At 39.5% G+C, this 16,879-nt stretch overlaps 2 protein-coding genes across 2 annotated transcripts; one reads left to right on the plus strand and one right to left on the minus strand.

Annotated features, from left to right (window-relative positions):
- LOC140929417 (choline O-acetyltransferase-like) lies at window positions 1–10,142 on the minus strand. Its single transcript, XM_073379218.1, has 6 exons — window positions 9,948–10,142; window positions 6,887–7,095; window positions 3,616–4,156; window positions 2,612–3,017; window positions 1,375–1,666; window positions 1–657 (listed from the first exon to the last, which is right to left on the minus strand). Exons 1-6 carry the CDS (start codon window positions 10,110–10,112, stop codon window positions 66–68), a joined length of 2,205 nt encoding a protein of 734 aa, XP_073235319.1. The 5' UTR covers window positions 10,113–10,142; the 3' UTR covers window positions 1–65.
- A 206-nt stretch (window positions 10,143–10,348) lies between these two features.
- LOC140930594 (uncharacterized) lies at window positions 10,349–16,009 on the plus strand. Its single transcript, XM_073380314.1, has 8 exons — window positions 10,349–10,413; window positions 10,482–10,711; window positions 11,437–11,680; window positions 12,602–12,718; window positions 13,286–13,444; window positions 13,556–13,890; window positions 14,326–14,460; window positions 15,008–16,009. The coding sequence occupies exons 2-8, from the start codon at window positions 10,604–10,606 to the stop codon at window positions 15,344–15,346; spliced, it is 1,437 nt and encodes a 478-aa protein (XP_073236415.1). The 5' UTR covers window positions 10,349–10,413; window positions 10,482–10,603; the 3' UTR covers window positions 15,347–16,009.
- Window positions 16,010–16,879: the final 870 nt, after the last annotated feature.

Consider the following 16,879-nt stretch of genomic DNA (forward strand, 5'->3'; position numbering starts at 1 on the left):
TCAGTGGTAATCGAAATTTATTGGATTATTGCATGGTAATGTCCTGAAGCTTTAACTATGTTAGCTTATTCAGCATCAAGCAAGTCTTTGACAAACAACAATGACTGGTCGAGTTCTTCGACAAACTCCTCTTCATGTCTATAACAAGGGTGCTTAGGATTTGCATTCACTGTGATTGATATCGCATTTCTCCCAAACATATAATGCAATGCCATTGATCTATCTGGCAGAATACACTTGACCCCAGGCCTTCCAATAGCCTCGATCTCAGGATACCAACATGGATTGGAGGTCACGTTTTCAGCAACTTGAGTTGGCAGCATGTTGAGCAGCGGTGATCTGAGTAGATCAGCAACAGTTTGCCTAAACCTTCTCTTGATCTGTGGTTGTGGAGTATTCCTAAACGGAAGGCGGTTTGGCAGTCCCAAGTTTCTGTAAAGAGCGTCAAGATGCCAGAGGTTCATTTGGCCTTTCTTGTAACGCAAGACCTCATCTTTGTAACTTTCAATAGCTTTCTTCAGCAGAGATTTAAGCAACACACGTTCTTGTTTTGTCATGGTTTGGAAGCTGCCTTCTGATTGGCGGGCTTTTTTGATGAATTTTTTCATGTCCGCCATACTGCTGTCCATGAATGTCATTCCACCAAACCGGAAATGCCTAGTACATAAAACGTAAGGAAACCGGAAATGCCTAGTACATAAAAAGTGATGAAAAGGGAATTGCCTAGTACATTTATGTAAAACATAATGAAACCGGAAATGCCTAGAACATAAATGAGGTAAACAACACAATTATGAGCTGCTAAAGATAAATCACGCTCAATAACAGTGATTGGAAACCACACATTTGTGAAAAGGGGGTGGGTAAAGATTGTATCGTTGGGGTCGTCCCAATAAGTTCCAACCTTCAAACTCGCTGTTGAGCAATAGCCATTCCTGATTCACTGAGTACAGTCGAAACTGCGACTAACTCTCGTAAGTGACCCGAAAGGGCACTCCCATTTATGGGAACCAGGTTAAGGTGACGATTTTATAGTTTCTCATTGTTTTAAATTCGGGTAAAAAACCCTTTGACACTTAATTGGATATTTGTCAAGATTCTGGGCTTATATCGTTCCGTATTTCAGACCATCTTTTTTCAAATTTTTCTCTTGCGAGGGCGATACTTCACGACACCTAAATTTATCATTGTCCAGTCATCTTATATTTTGAATAAAAGATGAATTCTTTATTATTTAAAAAAATGTATCCACAAAACGAGACTACGTGAATGAGTTTCAACCAGAAAATGCTTTAATTAGGCGTCATACAATACCTCTCTTTGTAGGGAGAGATTAGCACTCTCCTTGAATAGATGAACAGGAACTTGTCTTACCTTATACTAACGACTTCGTTGACACTCATACATCTCCCAGAGATCTTAGCGAGCGCAAGTTGCAGTCCAGCTTGAAAGGCTCCCCCTGGTGTCACACAATGGTCTTTACACATGGACTCAAAACTGAAACCAGCGCATATTCTGAATACGTCTTGAGACATCTGTTTAAACGGACCTGATGTTCGACTTTCCTTGATGAACTTTGCTGTCTTATGTTTGAAATATTCTTCATTTGTATCGTCCCAGATTATAGGACTTACTTCTGGCCAGATCTTGAAGCCCTCATATCCTCCTGATAAGAGAAAAAAGATTGTGAATAGCACATTCCAAAATACGAGATGTTCTGAAACCGAGCGAAACTTGGTTTATGTCAGTTTCAAATATTTGGTTTAGGTCCTACACTAACGGAGCTTCCAGTTTCCCACCATTCCATTTAAGCTAAAAATTTACCACCCAATTTGTGCTGAAACTGCAACATACCTAAAAGATTATTTGCAAAAACAGTGTGCCTTTAACAACTACTTGCTTTAACATTCCTTCAATCTTAGCAACCTTCAGTCGCCTTGGCTCCCAAATAACTCTGAATTTGAGCTCCATGGTCTCAACAGGACAAGCTAAAGATACACATGCGTCACTTGCAAAACTTTTATGCCACTTAATTCATTATCAGGTATCCCCTGCGCGCTCAGCGAAAATTATGTCTAACTTTAATATATACACTTAGCACACTTCTAAAGTAAAGTTTCTGAGCGTGGGATCACTTGAATACCTTAACCGCCAGCAGAACTAATCCTAACTCAATGAGTAACACACCTGAGCCCCGCGGTACAGTCATGTGACACTGGTGAGCGGGTACCCTATTTCATTTGATCATAACATGAATGTCCAATATCAAGTTAAACACAATTTGTATACGCCTTGGACTTTAAAGGTAGTAAGACATTTCACATCCATTATAATGAAGGGGCGGACGTACAGACGGACGCGGGAGCTCCGCTAAAATGAAATCAATTATGACGTATTTAAACTTTTGCTAACGCGGGGAGTTCTTACTTTGTTTACTATGAGGCTTGTACGTACTCTTTGTCCCTTCACGCGTAAATAAAACGTCTTCAACTCGTTTATCTATTCCTTAATACTGAATTAAAGACAAAACTAATATGGCAAAAACTCTCAGTGCTGAACTTATAGGGAACAGAACAAGTTTGAGTAAAATGTATGTCACAACTTAACCCACCGTCTTCAGTTTCTTCTCCAGGAAGTCTTTCATTTTTCACTGCAATTCGCACAAAGTTTGTCCCTACCGTACCAGTCATTCCAGCCAAATAGTTATTCACAAGTCCCGCCACACCATTACCAAACACAACAAGCTGCACGCTTTTGTCATACCAACGGTTTACGAAGTTTCCCGAATGTAGCTCGAACATGGCTTCGTTAGCTTTTCGGGGAGAAGTAGCAGGGTCGAGCGCCACAACGAAAAGAGCGTCACGGAGCAGTGAAAGATTATCAACATTTCGTTGACTAAGGCACTTGAGACGCTGTTCTTCTTGACATCTCTCAGATGGAGTCAGGCTTGTGAGAAAAGCTATTGGAGTCGATGGTTCTCTTGACGCGTCCATTTCTACGATGGTTTCGAATTTCTTCTGGAATCAAATATAAAAGTGTGTCAGTATAGCAAGCGCGCACGTAAAGAAAGGAAGTAATTGTCAATTACATTTGCTCGATGGTTTTTGCCTTATCTGATTGCTACAGACACTTCTTCTTTAAAAACACGCTTTCGATTGACCTGCGCGAATCCAAACCTCTTATTTCATTGGTCCCTATAACTCGCACTACCTATTGTTTTCAGGGATAGGGGCATTGTTATGTCACCATCCCTATTGTTTTCCCTATTGCAATTTTTTTAAATATATCTCTTTCATCGTCTTGAAAAGCAAAGTCAAAAAATAAAATAACATAAAATAAACCATAACTATGAATGATATGGATTCATCCCCCTGAACTGGGTGTCAATTTACAAACCAACTGAAAAATGGGGAGAGATTACTCTAAATTGACCTCAGTTTGTAAACATTTTGTTCAGCTTTTTAAAATCAATTAGCTATTAAACCCCAGGCAGCTTAGTTTAAGAGTAATTCTTTTTGATTGTTAAACTTGAATTATTCTATCCTCCTATACGTTTGGCAGTGGGTATTTTTTAAACTTACTGTGCAGCAAAAGTTCCAACGTTTATCAACTTACTTTCAGCTGGCTTTTTGTGATAATCTCTTCTCGTCCTTCGTCGTCGTTGTGAATCAAATCCAGTTTATACATATTACCTCGTATCATTGCAATAATGTGTCTCGAATGGATTTCAGAAGCTTTGTAGCGCTCAATGGATCCTGGGAAGAATTGCATAGAACAGGAAAAGACATAGGTATACCACTGCATCGACAGTGCTGTTGTTTTCATCACATCTTGGGTAAATTCAGGGCTTCTATACAAATCTCTGGCTTTCATGAGTCCGTCTATTAGAGAACTAGCTCGTTCAATCATAATGTCTCCGCAATCTTGCATAGAAACTGCTTGTGAACTGATGTCCTCACCAATGCCCCCATCTACGGATGTCCCAGGATGCTTTGGGCTCCCTCGGATAAGCACTGCATATGACGTCACAGGTTGTGAAGGGATGATGTCCTCGTGGAAGTATATTTCATCATGGCGAATTCCAAATGTGTCTCCATGATTTGAGGGAGCATACCAGCAGTTGTTTAGGAGGTCATCGCAGTGCCTTTTGTGCAGTCTGAAAAAATCCAAGGACATTAACTGTTTTAGAGTGGCGTTTTTTGTTTGTCTGTTTGTTTGTTTGTTTGTTTGTTTTGGTTTCCGAGATAATTACCCACCGAGCCAATGCTGCTCTTCAAATGTACCAAGAAAAGGATTGGAGTTGCATTTGGGTTAAAGAATTAAGAGTAGGATACAGTTAGATGCTGCAAGTAGTTTTGAGTTTACACTGCGTTGAGTGCTCCATTGCAACGCTTTGCGGTTAGCTTCCACGTAACCTTTTTAAAACCAGTAATATTTTTTGTATAAAATATTTTCCCTTTAATAAACTTCTTCTCTTGTTTTTTTCAAATGTCATCAAATCTCCTAAATAAAATAACTGGGTGGAAGTTAGATTAAGAGTGCAACCATTGCTTTGACGCGTTTTGACGCGTTTTCACACAAATTTCACTAGCTTCGTTTTCAGAAAATCTGGTACTTAGGGATGGACCATTTTATCTTTGAGGGGGGGGGGGTAGGCAATTACCCAAAAAAATTCCTGCACAGCTTAAAGTAGAGAAAACAAATCATGCACAGTGGGCCAAGGAAAAAAATCGAGTAAGACTTGTTACTCGTAGGATCGTTAGACCAAATGATAAAATAATCTGTAATTTTTGTCATAATTTAATTTCAACACACAAAAATGCTTTGTAATTATTTGTATAATAATTCACCTCTTTGTGTTTCATATCATAAATATCATAAATACATCATTTCCATCTGTCTCTTGTATTAAAACATAAATTTGAACCATTTCACTGAATTTGGTGTAATATAAAATTCATGTCATGAAAATACCATTTTCCATTTCTTTTATTAAACTGATAACTTTCAGCTATTTTCAACATATCTGATATCTATTAATTGAATAAACGATAATTATTAATTATTAATTATTGTGTTCATACAGTCTTAAAAGTACGCAACCATAAAGGACAAATGGTAGAATGGTTGTGCTTAAACCCATAAACACTATCTAACCAGGTTTTTATCTAGGGTGTTTGAGGGGTAGAAGCTCCCCCCGCCCCCCCCCCCCCCCCAAAAAAAAATGTCCCACTTCCCCCGAAAAAAATACTGTTATCATCACAGTATATAAGTAACTATATCGGAAAGTTCATCCAGACGCGACGAGGTCAGTGCACTCATTGTAACATTTCTCAAAATGCACCAGATTGCATATCAGCGCATATCAAGAGAGGGCACTGAAGCACACGTACCAAATCCGCGGTTATCATTCAAACATTTCCTGAAAATCCTAGATAGAACTCTGCGAACAGTTGGTGTATAATAGACTGTCAAAATTAAAACAAATGAAAACAACAAAATAGTGTCTGATAGTGCCCACTAGAAACTTTTTTAAGGATTTGTAAGTAAAACCATTCTATAAAAGGAAAGTTTAATGGTAGAGTGATAAAGACCTTTCCTTTGAGCGAATCACTTTGAATATATAGTTGTGTTTTTTATTATTTACTATTTTGCTTATTTACTATCGATGTAATTCTACTTCTTTTATTCATGTTCTTACATATGATTTAATCAGTTATTGTAAAGTGCTTTTGATCTATTTCGAAAAAGCGCTATACTGAAGTTTTAAATTATTATAAAGTGAAACCTACATTAGGCAGACCCTCGGTTCAGCTGACACCTCCTGGCTGACACCCTCTATTAAGCGGACATTTAGTCCGGTCCTGAAATAAGTGTCTTATATTTTCTTCTAAAACCAACCTCTATTAGGTGGACACCTCTATTAAGCGGAATTTTCCATTTAACACTGAATAGACTAAATCGCAGCTTGTATCAGCCTGGAGATAAAGCAGAGCTTGAGGCAAATGTGTAATTTTCTATTCCATACTTGTATAGGCATACCTCATGAAATGCTCATTTTTGGTGATATTTTAATAAATATGAAGACTGAAAACCGAAGAAAAAAATTCGTGCACAACCTTAACCCATTCGACCCTGAGCCGCCCCTAACTGCCCGCGCGGATCCACTTCGTTTCTACCGCTTGTGACGTCATCAGTTTTAATGGTCAGGGATAACTTATATGTCCGCTAACTTCTGCAGAGTGGAGAGATCTTTTAAACCATACCAGAATGAGGACAATTCAGTCAAGTACACCAGAGAAACAGGCAAAAAACCATGTAACATTGACCCGAAAATTTCCATGAAAATCTTGTTCCACTACCCGCCTACCTTTCCTTTAATCTAATCCTAAGATACTAAAAACTTTCCTAAAACCTTTTCCCTCCAAAATGAAGGCTACTAAATGCCCAGCAAGAGAAAAAAAGGCAAAAAAAACGAAAAAAGGGGGGGGGGGGGGAAAGCGAAAAGTAAAAGTCGATACTGCTGTGTTACTATTAAACCTTTCGCGTGCCCGAACTTCGCAAACTGATATTTTGCATCGGGATCAGAAGGCCGTAAGGTGTACAACCTGTAAACGGCTTTGTGGTACGTTTGAGCTCTTTATAGCACGACAGTGACCAGAAAACCGCTCTACTAGCTTCAAAACGCGTTTTTCGGCAAAATCTCCAGGGGCGAAGGGGTTAGGGTGCCAAAAAAAATCCTGGCACAGCCCAAAGACGAAAAAAAAATTCTTAACTAGACGAAATTGTCTAACCCTCCCCCCACCCCCCACTCAAAAATGGTCCACCCTTATGCAGTGTTATGTTTCCTTTCTTTTTTTCTTCACTTGTTCTCGCTCTTTCATACCTTTTATGGGCATCATGCAGTCCTAAAACCCGACAGGCTGAATGCACAAAAAGATTGTTCAAACCATTCTGGACACTTGTCGCGCAGGAAGGCAATCTCCGTCTAACCAAATGCTCCACCAAGCTCCTTAGTGGGGGAGGGTCGGGAATGGGCAACTTTTCATCCCACTGGAGTACTCTAGTTTGCAAGGTTGTTTGGTCGAAAGAGTTCTGCAAAATATCAATGAGAACGTCAAGTTCTAGCCGACCTGACATGGAGTCTATCTTTTTGTCAAGGGTCGAGGGTCGAGGGTTCCATGTCGAGGGCGAGGGTACCATGTCGAGGGTCGAGGGTAACATTTTTTTTTTCAATTTTTTTTTTTTTTGGAAAAGGTAATAATCGATGCAATCAATGTCATTAAAACAAATAAGAAGAATTTAAAAAACAAATGGCGAGTGAAAATCTTCTAGTTGTTGGGTGGGGGGGGGGGGGGGGGAAGGGGGATGGAATAGAGATAAGCTCCGGGACATCCAAATTTGTTTTCGAAGAATTAATTTATAACACCCCGGAAACCCATACCACGAACAGAACACGTTACTTGAGTGCGTTGAATTATGAATTTCTGGTCCAACCAACAAATGGAAGGAAAAAACTCTTTTTGCATTGTAAAATGTGTCATAAAATGTGTCATAAACGAACAAAGCAATCGTTGGAGTCTATCTTTTTGCAGAGCTATTAAAATGCGCGAACTCGCATGGAAATCGCCACCCACTAACGCAGAGGTTTAAAATAGAATAATTCGTGGTAGCGACTTTCGGTGAGGTGAACATCGGCATTTGCCGACGCTTTCCCATTAAAATACAATATATCTTTCTAGGCCACAATCGGTCCAGGAGCCCATGATGGGCTCCTGTCGGTCATATTTATTTGTCAGTGAACGTGGACGTGGTGGACGTGAATAGGAAAAAAAACAGACGTACGGTCCATGTCTCCCATTGATCCAATTAATTGTTTTGCATTTGACACATTTCTACTAAATATCTGTTGTTTTGCCAAGTTGGACATGAATAGGAATAGCCGCCTGTTCCAAGCGTTCAGATAGTGGAGAGCTCCCCACTATCTGAACGCCTGGAACAGGCTACAATAGGAAAAAACGGAGTACTGCGACAATGCCGTTTATCTTGAACCGTGAATACAAGATTTTTTATTCCCGAAAAAAAATCGACTGTGTTGCAAATTCTGTTCAACTGTTTGAAATGTTACAATGTCACACAAGGCCATTCCTGTACAATTTTTCGGTCCGTCGGGCAAGAAGAAATGGCATTGGGTTTGTGGAGTGATTTTTGGTTCTGTTTTGAGGATATTTTCCCTGGTATTTCAATTCAAGCTTTCTCTGTGATCTATTTTTCCGTGGTTTCTGATGTAAATTTACTACTTTTAACATCATGCAAGAAACTGGACAATGTATTCTATGTCTGTCTTTTGCGGAATTTTTTTTTCTTTAAATATTCATATAGTGTACACTCTTTTTTTCTTTTTTTGAAAGTTCGCATAATCGGTCTGCTTCGATCTGATCCCTGTTCGTGAATAAAAGCTCCCCTTTTCGTGCAAAATAGGAAATAATCACTGAAGCCGTTGTGAAGAAAGTTTTTGAGCAGACACCTCTGATTTCTGTTTGAAATGCACACTAGGGATAAAGATGTGTACAAAATTAGTTTCGCCACATGACTTCCTATTGTCCCAGTGCCGCCATCAACTGCGCCGATAAGTGTTGGTTTTGCGTTCCTTTTGTGTTTCAGGGTGTTTCAAATTTCTGCAGTGATACACTTTTTAAGCTGCAGAACATAACGTTGATAATTAAAGGAGTTTATTATTGCGGCGCGACTCCGGCGATAGCATCAACCACCTACATGATCACTCTAGCTACGCACCTACGTACCTAGGTCACGATTTCCGGTGTCGGTGATTATCAATGACTCGCATTTTAAAATTTCATGGCGAGTTTCTACTTCATTGAAAGCACGACAATTCGGTCGCATACAGCGGGATAGCTTAAATAACAAGAATCGGTGAAATAGCCATATTCAAACTACCCCACTGAACAGCCAAGCAAGGCAGAGAAGAGGCGTACGTGACTGAAATATATAAGCCGCGAAGCAGGGGCACCCAACCACGGTTACCTCCTAAATGCATTGAATACACTTTTTCGCTTATCCAGAGTACTTTCAAATCTCTAGAAATGCATTCTAAGCGGCGCTATAAAAGTTGTATCTGTTCGGTCGTCCTAGGGCAACTTCAATCTTTTCGAAATCACTTTTTGCTTCTCCGAACAGATATTTTACAGAAAACAGTCGTTCGGTGCCCCTGCCTAAGCTCTATGACATTTGTTTTAGGCACAACCTGTCTACCTTCACAGGAAGGGAGAAGGTTCTTTACTTTTAAGCGAATTTGAATTGATTGTGTGGTTGTTGTTGTTTAATTAAAATAGTACTATGTTAATTTACAAACAACAACAACAACAACATCACATTTTCTTATGGATGTCCGGAGCTTTTCTCTATTCCCCCCCCCCCCCCCCCCCACCCCCCCCCCCCCCCCATCCCAACAACTAGAAGATGTTCACGCGTCACGCGCCATTTGCTTTTAAATTCTTCTTGTTTGTTTTAATGACATTGATTTCATCGATTATTACCTTTTCCAAAAAAAAAAAAAATTGGAAAAAAAAATGTTACCCTCGACCCTCGACATGGCACCCTCGTCCTCGACATGGAACCCTCGACCCTCGACCCTCGACAAAAAGATAGACTCCCTGACATGGTATAAGAATGGAAGTGAACAACGTGTTGTTTAAATTGTCAGATTTTTTTAAACCAAGAGTTTAAACCTATTTCAGAAAACAAACTATGCTCCAATTTCTGGAAAAAATCCTTTTCCTGACGGTTCACATCTTTTAAAATTAAGTTTGGAGTTTCGCAATTAAAGGAGATGAAGAGGTCATTCTGTATGGAAGAGAAAAAAAATATAACACTTCAATCCCGATTGTTGTTTGACAACAAAAAATTAAAGTAAGGTAATCGCTCACCTGCGCACATCTTGATTCTTCTACTATCTCTTTCCCGGATGCATATTTTGTTTTGTCGCTGTGAACAGAAGTGGAGAACAGAAATTCTTGTTGTGTAATGCGCTCCTGCAAAGGCGATGACGCCACAAGCGATACATCGTTGTAGAGACTAAGTCTCTCTAGCATTACCCTCTCGCTTCCTTAGTTTTTCGGTTTTAAAAATAGCAATGACATTTCGTGGAAAGGAAAAGTGCCAAGGGAAGCGGAACTAGGATTTTGTATGATCTAATCAATCGCGGCATGTCACGAGGCAAAGGGGCATTCCCTTTTTTACATGAGATGCGCTTTGAGTGGCTTGCGCTGCTAACGTCAAAGTGGAATCAAGAAATGTGTCATAATCCAAATTTTGTTCCTTTTTTTGTGGAAAAGAATTGTGAAATTGGTTTAAACGGAAGTGCAGACTAGTCACGCGCTCTGCAAAGATCTGGTAATATTTACATCTATTTTTACTCACGTTTCAAATCAAAGCACATTTATATCATCTCGACTTTTTAGGGAAAAGTATAATCATCTAGAGGCGTCTTGCCGCTCCCGATCATACCGTTGCTGGCGACATACATTTCGCTGACCTGTAAAAGAACTCATTCCTAAACCAGCCGTGAGCAAATAGAGCTTTCATGATGCCTCTAAGCAAGACGAACATAGCCGTGGTTTTTCTTGTAGGTTTCGTCAATTATTTGGAATGGGCCATTGTAATGACTTCAATATACCCGTATATTCTTTCGGTAAGTAGTCACTGACATTTCTACGTTTGTAAAAATAATTACAAATGCAACTGGATCATGGAAAATCAGTACTGTAAATGAAATGGATTAATTAATAGCGATCAGAAACTGGAAGTTGTTTCACGCGCATAAAATCACTCTTTCTTTTGGACGGGTTATTGCAATTAATTCAATTTTGCCTTCAGAAAAACTGAAATAAATAGAAAATAAGATCAGCAATGTCCTGATATCTTCGCGCTCATAATCGAAAACACACTGAGATTTGAGGATTTACGGTTTCCGGTGGATTTTGGATTTTTAAATACGGTGCCTTTTATGTCGTTTTAACAGAGTAACGAGGTCAAAAAATAAATAAATAAAATAGGTTAAGCGAAAGCATTGGCATTTTATTAAATCACAAGCTGTTGCTTTCCCAAAACTGCCGTTTCTATAAGAATATATGTTATAACAATATCAAGGCTAAAATTTGCGAAATTTTAAGATTATTTTAAGAATTAAAAAACTGTAAATACAATACAATTATATGTTTTCAACTTATTCCATTCTCTAAAGGGCAAAACTTGTCAACAAAACGAAAAATCCTGCACTAACTATAATTGATACCCCAAAATATTCTAAAAGGGACATGTCATAAGCGATAATTTAAGAATAATACAAGATTATTTTCAGCTTTAAAAATCCATTGCGTGACTACATTGTAACACTTCTCCTCGTTAATCTTGCAGATGTCTAGCAATACTTCTTCTTCGGCGGCCTATCTCTCTTTAGCTCAAAGCCTGTTTCCATTGGGTCAAGCAATCTCTCAACCAGTAGCTAGCCTGCTTGTGAAAAAGCTGCGACAGATTAAGATTGTCCTCATCGGTTCTATCATAATTGCCATTGGCGGGAACGTGACATACATGGCAGCGGATAGAGCGAATTCTGTTGCGCTGATTATCCTGGGAAGAGCTTTAGCTGGTTTTGGGGCAGGTAAGGTTGGGTGGACTGAATTCATTTGCCGTTAATTCGTATACGGTTTTCTTTTTCAATAACAATTAATGCTGAATTAGAATAACTGTTTTTTCGAGTTTTGATGAAGACGATTATTCTTTGACACTGCTGGAAACACCTTGTGTGTGGGGAGGGGGAGGGGGAGGGCTACGAATTTGACCCCCAACCAAACAAACATAAACTTTTGTAAAGTTCTGCGATTTTGCAGAGTTACAGTTAGTTTTTAACAAATATTGTTTAAACTTGGCAACTTTACTGATTTTAAGGCGTTTCCAGCCACAAATTATCGCTAACTGGCGCCAGTTTTAAGTTGAAAAAACTGTGGAAGAATCTGTTATGTTGCTACCGCTACCAATCTGTCTGAAGGCTTCGTTTTGACGGTTATCTCCCGGGCGGGGTGTACTCCCGTATTTAAGCTATATAGGTATGTGCCGCCCCAAAGGATAGGGTTTTTGCGCCGTTTTGGTCAGAAAACGGGTATAGACTTTGCTTATTTTGGTCTGAAATCGGGTATGGTTTTTAGGCGAACTACGGGAGTGTACGAACGTATTAATTCTTTCAATTCCAAATGATTAAGAAAGAGAGAAATATGCGAGTTCGAAATGGTTTTCAGAAATCTTTTTTGTTGCTGTTCTAATCTAAGTAATTATGACATAATTTCTTAAAGGCCAGGTCTGAGAATGCGTATGTATTTTGGAGGCCAGGTCTGAAAACGGGTGTGAAAAATGACATTTTTTGGTCTGAAATAGGGTCCCGGATTTGGAGAACCGGGCGGCACTCCGCACACCCCTGCCAAAAATTCCTAGGAGTACCCCCGGGGGATATCTCTTGAAGTGAACAAGAAGGAAAGATAAGTTTGATATTTTAAAGTGACTGCTGATATGTGACCCTTCCTACTAGGTAGCGGAGGAGTAGCTTATGGTTTTATAGGTGCTAACACCAGCCGAGAAAGCCGCACCAAGTTTATGTCTTATTACAGGGTTACGTGTATGGCTGGAGTAATGTCCTCCACGATTGGTGAGTTTCTGATTATTCACGCCAGGAGCCCGTACCACTCCTGATCGATTATATAAGTATTGGTATCAATTTTTCGTTCCGCGACCAGCCACATTTTGCAGGCTGGTCATTACAATTGGCAGTTCTAACAACAACAAATACACTCAATATTTTTACTTTATTTTTAGTGTGTTATTATAAATACCACTTTATTTTTAATATTTATTGTCGTCATCATCATCAGATCGTCGTCACCATCACTGTCTTCATCATCATCATCATCATCATCATCATTTCATCACCATTATCGTCACTACCGCCATTGCCGCCATCATCATAATCGCAGGATTACATCGTCATCATCGCCATAATAACTTCTATGACAACATGGAGTAGTACCTTAAGCTTCGATAATCATTTTGTACTTTGAATTTTTCCCCTCACTTGGCTAAACTAAGAAGCCTTATAATGCATTCACGAATAATAAGAATACATTATAACGTATCCTACCTCCTCATCAAGTTTGAATTCTAGTTTGCTATAACTAGGGGAAGAAAACATTTCTGATTGCTTTGAATTTGTTTTCAGCATCTGCCACCTTCTTACCCCACTTTGGCAAGAACGTTATCGGTAAAGCAACAGGATTAGATGAGTATTCTGCCCCTGCAGCTCTTACTATTCTCTTTTTGTGCGTCAGTTTGGTTCTGGTCACCTTCGTACTAAATGAAAACAACTGTTCACCGATAGGTAGGTTTATTCATATTTCTGTGGTCTTTAAGACTAGTTTAGCAATGGAAAATTTTGTTCTATTTTTTTAATACGTTCACATTCAATTCCTTCTTCACATTTGTTTTCCAGGTGGCTCAGATGCTGGCACATCGGTAAAAAGCTTGCTCAAGTCACGTGGTGTACTTTTGGGTCTGATGCTGTATCTTTTGAATGGTTTTGTGACCACATGGGTGGGATTTGTACTGCCTTTGATCGCGTACAACCATTTCCATTTTATATTGCACAAATATGGCTGGCTAATGGTCGGCGTGTCTGCAACAGCAACAATAGCATCGTTAAGCATGGCGCAGGTGTCTAAATCCAGTTGTATGGGTAACAATAGAAACGGTGACTGGAGAGCATTGGTGATTTCATATACCGTCATGATAATCGCAATAGTTATTTGCTATCTGGGTGGTCCTTCGGTGAGTATCACTTACTAAAAGATTTTACAGTAGTTGTTCGATTCTTTTGCACGTGATTCACTTCGATCGTCTCTAGGCAAGAGAAGACCCATTCTCCATTCTCCCTCTTTTTATAAAGAAGCGGCTATCGTAACATTCGGAGCCTGCCGGCCAGGTTAGACTGTGCGCCTAGATAAAAGAAAAAATTGGCGCAAAATATCTCATCCCTGCAAAAGGAAAGTGTTAGATTAGCAAAATAAAATAATTATTGCTCCAAGGTAACTCGTAACAATGATGGTAGTACGGCAGTTATTTGGCTATTTGAGCGTATGTTAGAGAAGTTTATGCATCTTTGCTTTTCGTTTACATTACCAGATAAGAAGAATGTATGTGTTTAGGTAATGTGAAAGAAGTTCATAGAAAGATATTAATTCTATATATTATGCGTTTCTTCAGGTTTTAAAGTCTTTACCAGTTGCAGCTAAGGAAGGGCTCTTTATAAGCGGAGCGTTAATGGTGTTTTTAACTTACTCTGTGGCTGGAGTGGTATTGCCTTCATTGATGACCAAATATGTACCCAAGTCTATGATGGTAGGTGCACAAAGCATCACGGGACCCATGTTGAAAAGCACGGGAATCTATCAGTAGGAATAATTGCTGTTGTGTTTCTCCTCATTTCTAACAAAGCGATTTTCGTATGACAAGTGAATACAACGGTCACCATAACATCAGACAAACTGACAAGAAGCGGTGTGGCTTTCGATGTGGATTTCCATAGATCAGAGAGTTAGGTCAGACACAGGCGGACTTGATTGGTTTATCGCACTGAGGAAAAAGAAAAGGCGTGGCGAAGCTTATTGAATTGTTTTCGCGAATTGAAGCAATCACGCAGCGCGATTTTGATTGGCTTAGCGAGATGAGACAAACGCGAGGCAAGCCCTCTGACTGATTTAGCGAATTTGGTCATAATGCTAAGAAGCGGAAAGATTGCACGCGCTGAAAAGTTGTAATATCCTTCTACGAGATAATGAGTACTTTTTATCCTGTCAAATCTTGGCGGATTAGAATTACCACCCACATTCGTGGATGGGAAAGGTTTTTAAGCTAACATGGTCATATTTTTCAATTCCTCTTTCAGCCAGTTATAATGCCTTATGGTATCGCCGCAATGTCCGCAGGAAAAGTTGTTGCTCCACTCCTTAGCAAAGCAGAGTTGGTGATTCAGGGCTGGGACTTTCTTTTCATGGGATCCGCTGCTCTAACACTGGTTGGTCTGCTGTTGTTTGCTTATCTATATCGCGCTCCTCAGCCTGAGGAAACACCACTTCTCCCTGAAAAAAGACATACAGAATCAGTAGAGGAACCTATACTTTCTTCAGTAGAACAAGGACTCATGAACCCACGAGGGAAAAGACTTGAAGAAGTGTCGGGATATTTTGATAGAAACAAGAAAGAAAAACACAATCAAGACGATTAAAGAAACAAATGCCGTCACGGCCAGTGGAAGTCAAGAAAAAAAGCGGAAGTGCTTTCCTTCTCCGCTCTGTCCTTTCCTTAAGATTGCGGATGGGATAAGTTGTTCCCAGGAGCGCCAGCGTTAATCCTCGTCAGCTCCAGTAACATGTTCCTGGGCAAGAATATTTTGTCTAAATTTCTTCTTAACGCTGTTTTAAGGTTACAAGTCATTCACTCAAGCAATTCAGACCTGGGAATTAAATTAAGACTGTACTTTGCATTAAACAGAAATGCCATTTGTACTGATTGCTTGCAGTCAACTAAATATGCTAAACCGAAAAAGTAAAATAAATTGTGTATGGATCGAGTATGGAAGAAAATGGGAAAAATTGGGTATAAATAGTCAAGTTTTGTGCGACAAAAGATAATAACGAGCAAAAATATTGGGTTTTGGTCATTATATTTTATAACAATTATACGAATAGCGATATATCAAATTGCTCAGAGTAGAGTAAGACAGTATTATATTTAAAACAATTGATAAAACCTTCTCACACATGAAAAACAGCTTAGCTCAGGCATGTAATGTAAGTAAAATTGAAAGAATGAATGAATGAATAAATAAATGAAGGAAGGAGAGAAGGAATGCATTAATGAATTAATTAATGAATCTATGACCTCTAATAAACGAATAATGTCAATAAGGATAAACAAGAATTTGAGTTATAATCTCGGGAATAGTGTGGTTTTTGCTTCCTCTTATTCTCTATAGCATAAACAGACCCTCTATTTTCTCTTCAAAGTCCGTCGAGCGCGGGTGATAAAATATAAACTGCAGGGGATTTATTGACCGACAGCGGAAGGGGGTAGTGATGGGGAAGAAGAAGAAAAATAACACAACGTCTGTGTACAGTCTAAGAAAGAACAAAGTAAAAAAACGTAAACCTTATAGGTGCGCCACTAACTGGGATTGAGTAAAAGGTCCCGGCCCTGGGCCTAGGTCTCAGATTAAAGAACATGAAAAGGAGTGGTGGAAACAAACGAGAAATAGACTGCAAAACAGTCAGGTTTTTTTTCCTCAAAAAAATTGGTTTATAGGAGAGTAATAGCAGCGTAAGAGTCCTACGCACGCGAGCGCGCGAGCCGCACACGCCCGTAGGGCGTGTGAGAGAAATCATTTTTTTTTAGCGTCTCTTCCCAGCCTCGTTCTCCCTTTTCAGCTTTTGTTTAACTATTCGTGCGAACAGTGTACTTGAACATGCAAAAATACGGACTATGTTGCAGTCTAACGAGAAAACACTCGTCTATTTTTTATTTATCCCCGGGCTTTTATCCTACGATCCTAGAGCCTGCTTTCCTTTTGGTCAGCACCTCAGGTGACACCTCCCCAATCCCCAATCTCCTCAGCTTCCGGCTCAGCTTTCAACTCAAAGATGGCGGCACACGCTCGCTGTCCATAACATTCATTTCAGTCATATAGAATTGGCTCTATCATAAAAGGACAATTTCAATGCAAGATGTTTCTTTTGATCCAGTGCGCAGCGATTACAGGTAA

The sequence above is a fragment of the Porites lutea genome, chromosome 3, assembly GCF_958299795.1.
Source record: "Porites lutea chromosome 3, jaPorLute2.1, whole genome shotgun sequence".
In the NCBI taxonomy this organism is placed as follows: Eukaryota; Metazoa; Cnidaria; class Anthozoa; order Scleractinia; family Poritidae; genus Porites; species Porites lutea.

Coding starts and splice junctions, on each gene's coding strand:
- LOC140929417 (XM_073379218.1), bottom strand. CDS start 10,112: ATGCTAGAGAGACTTAGTCTCTACAACGATGTATCGCTTGTGGCGTCA. Junction 4,157..6,886: donor CTGCATGATGCCCATAAAAG/GTATGAAAGAGC, acceptor GGATTTTTTCAG/ACTGCACAAAAGGCACTGCG. Junction 1,667..2,611: donor TGGAGAAGAAACTGAAGACG/GTGGGTTAAGTT, acceptor TTCTCTTATCAG/GAGGATATGAGGGCTTCAAG.
- LOC140930594 (XM_073380314.1), top strand. CDS start 10,604: ATGATGCCTCTAAGCAAGACGAACATAGCCGTGGTTTTTCTTGTAGGT. Junction 10,712..11,436: donor TATACCCGTATATTCTTTCG/GTAAGTAGTCAC, acceptor TTAATCTTGCAG/ATGTCTAGCAATACTTCTTC. Junction 12,719..13,285: donor AGTAATGTCCTCCACGATTG/GTGAGTTTCTGA, acceptor ATTTGTTTTCAG/CATCTGCCACCTTCTTACCC.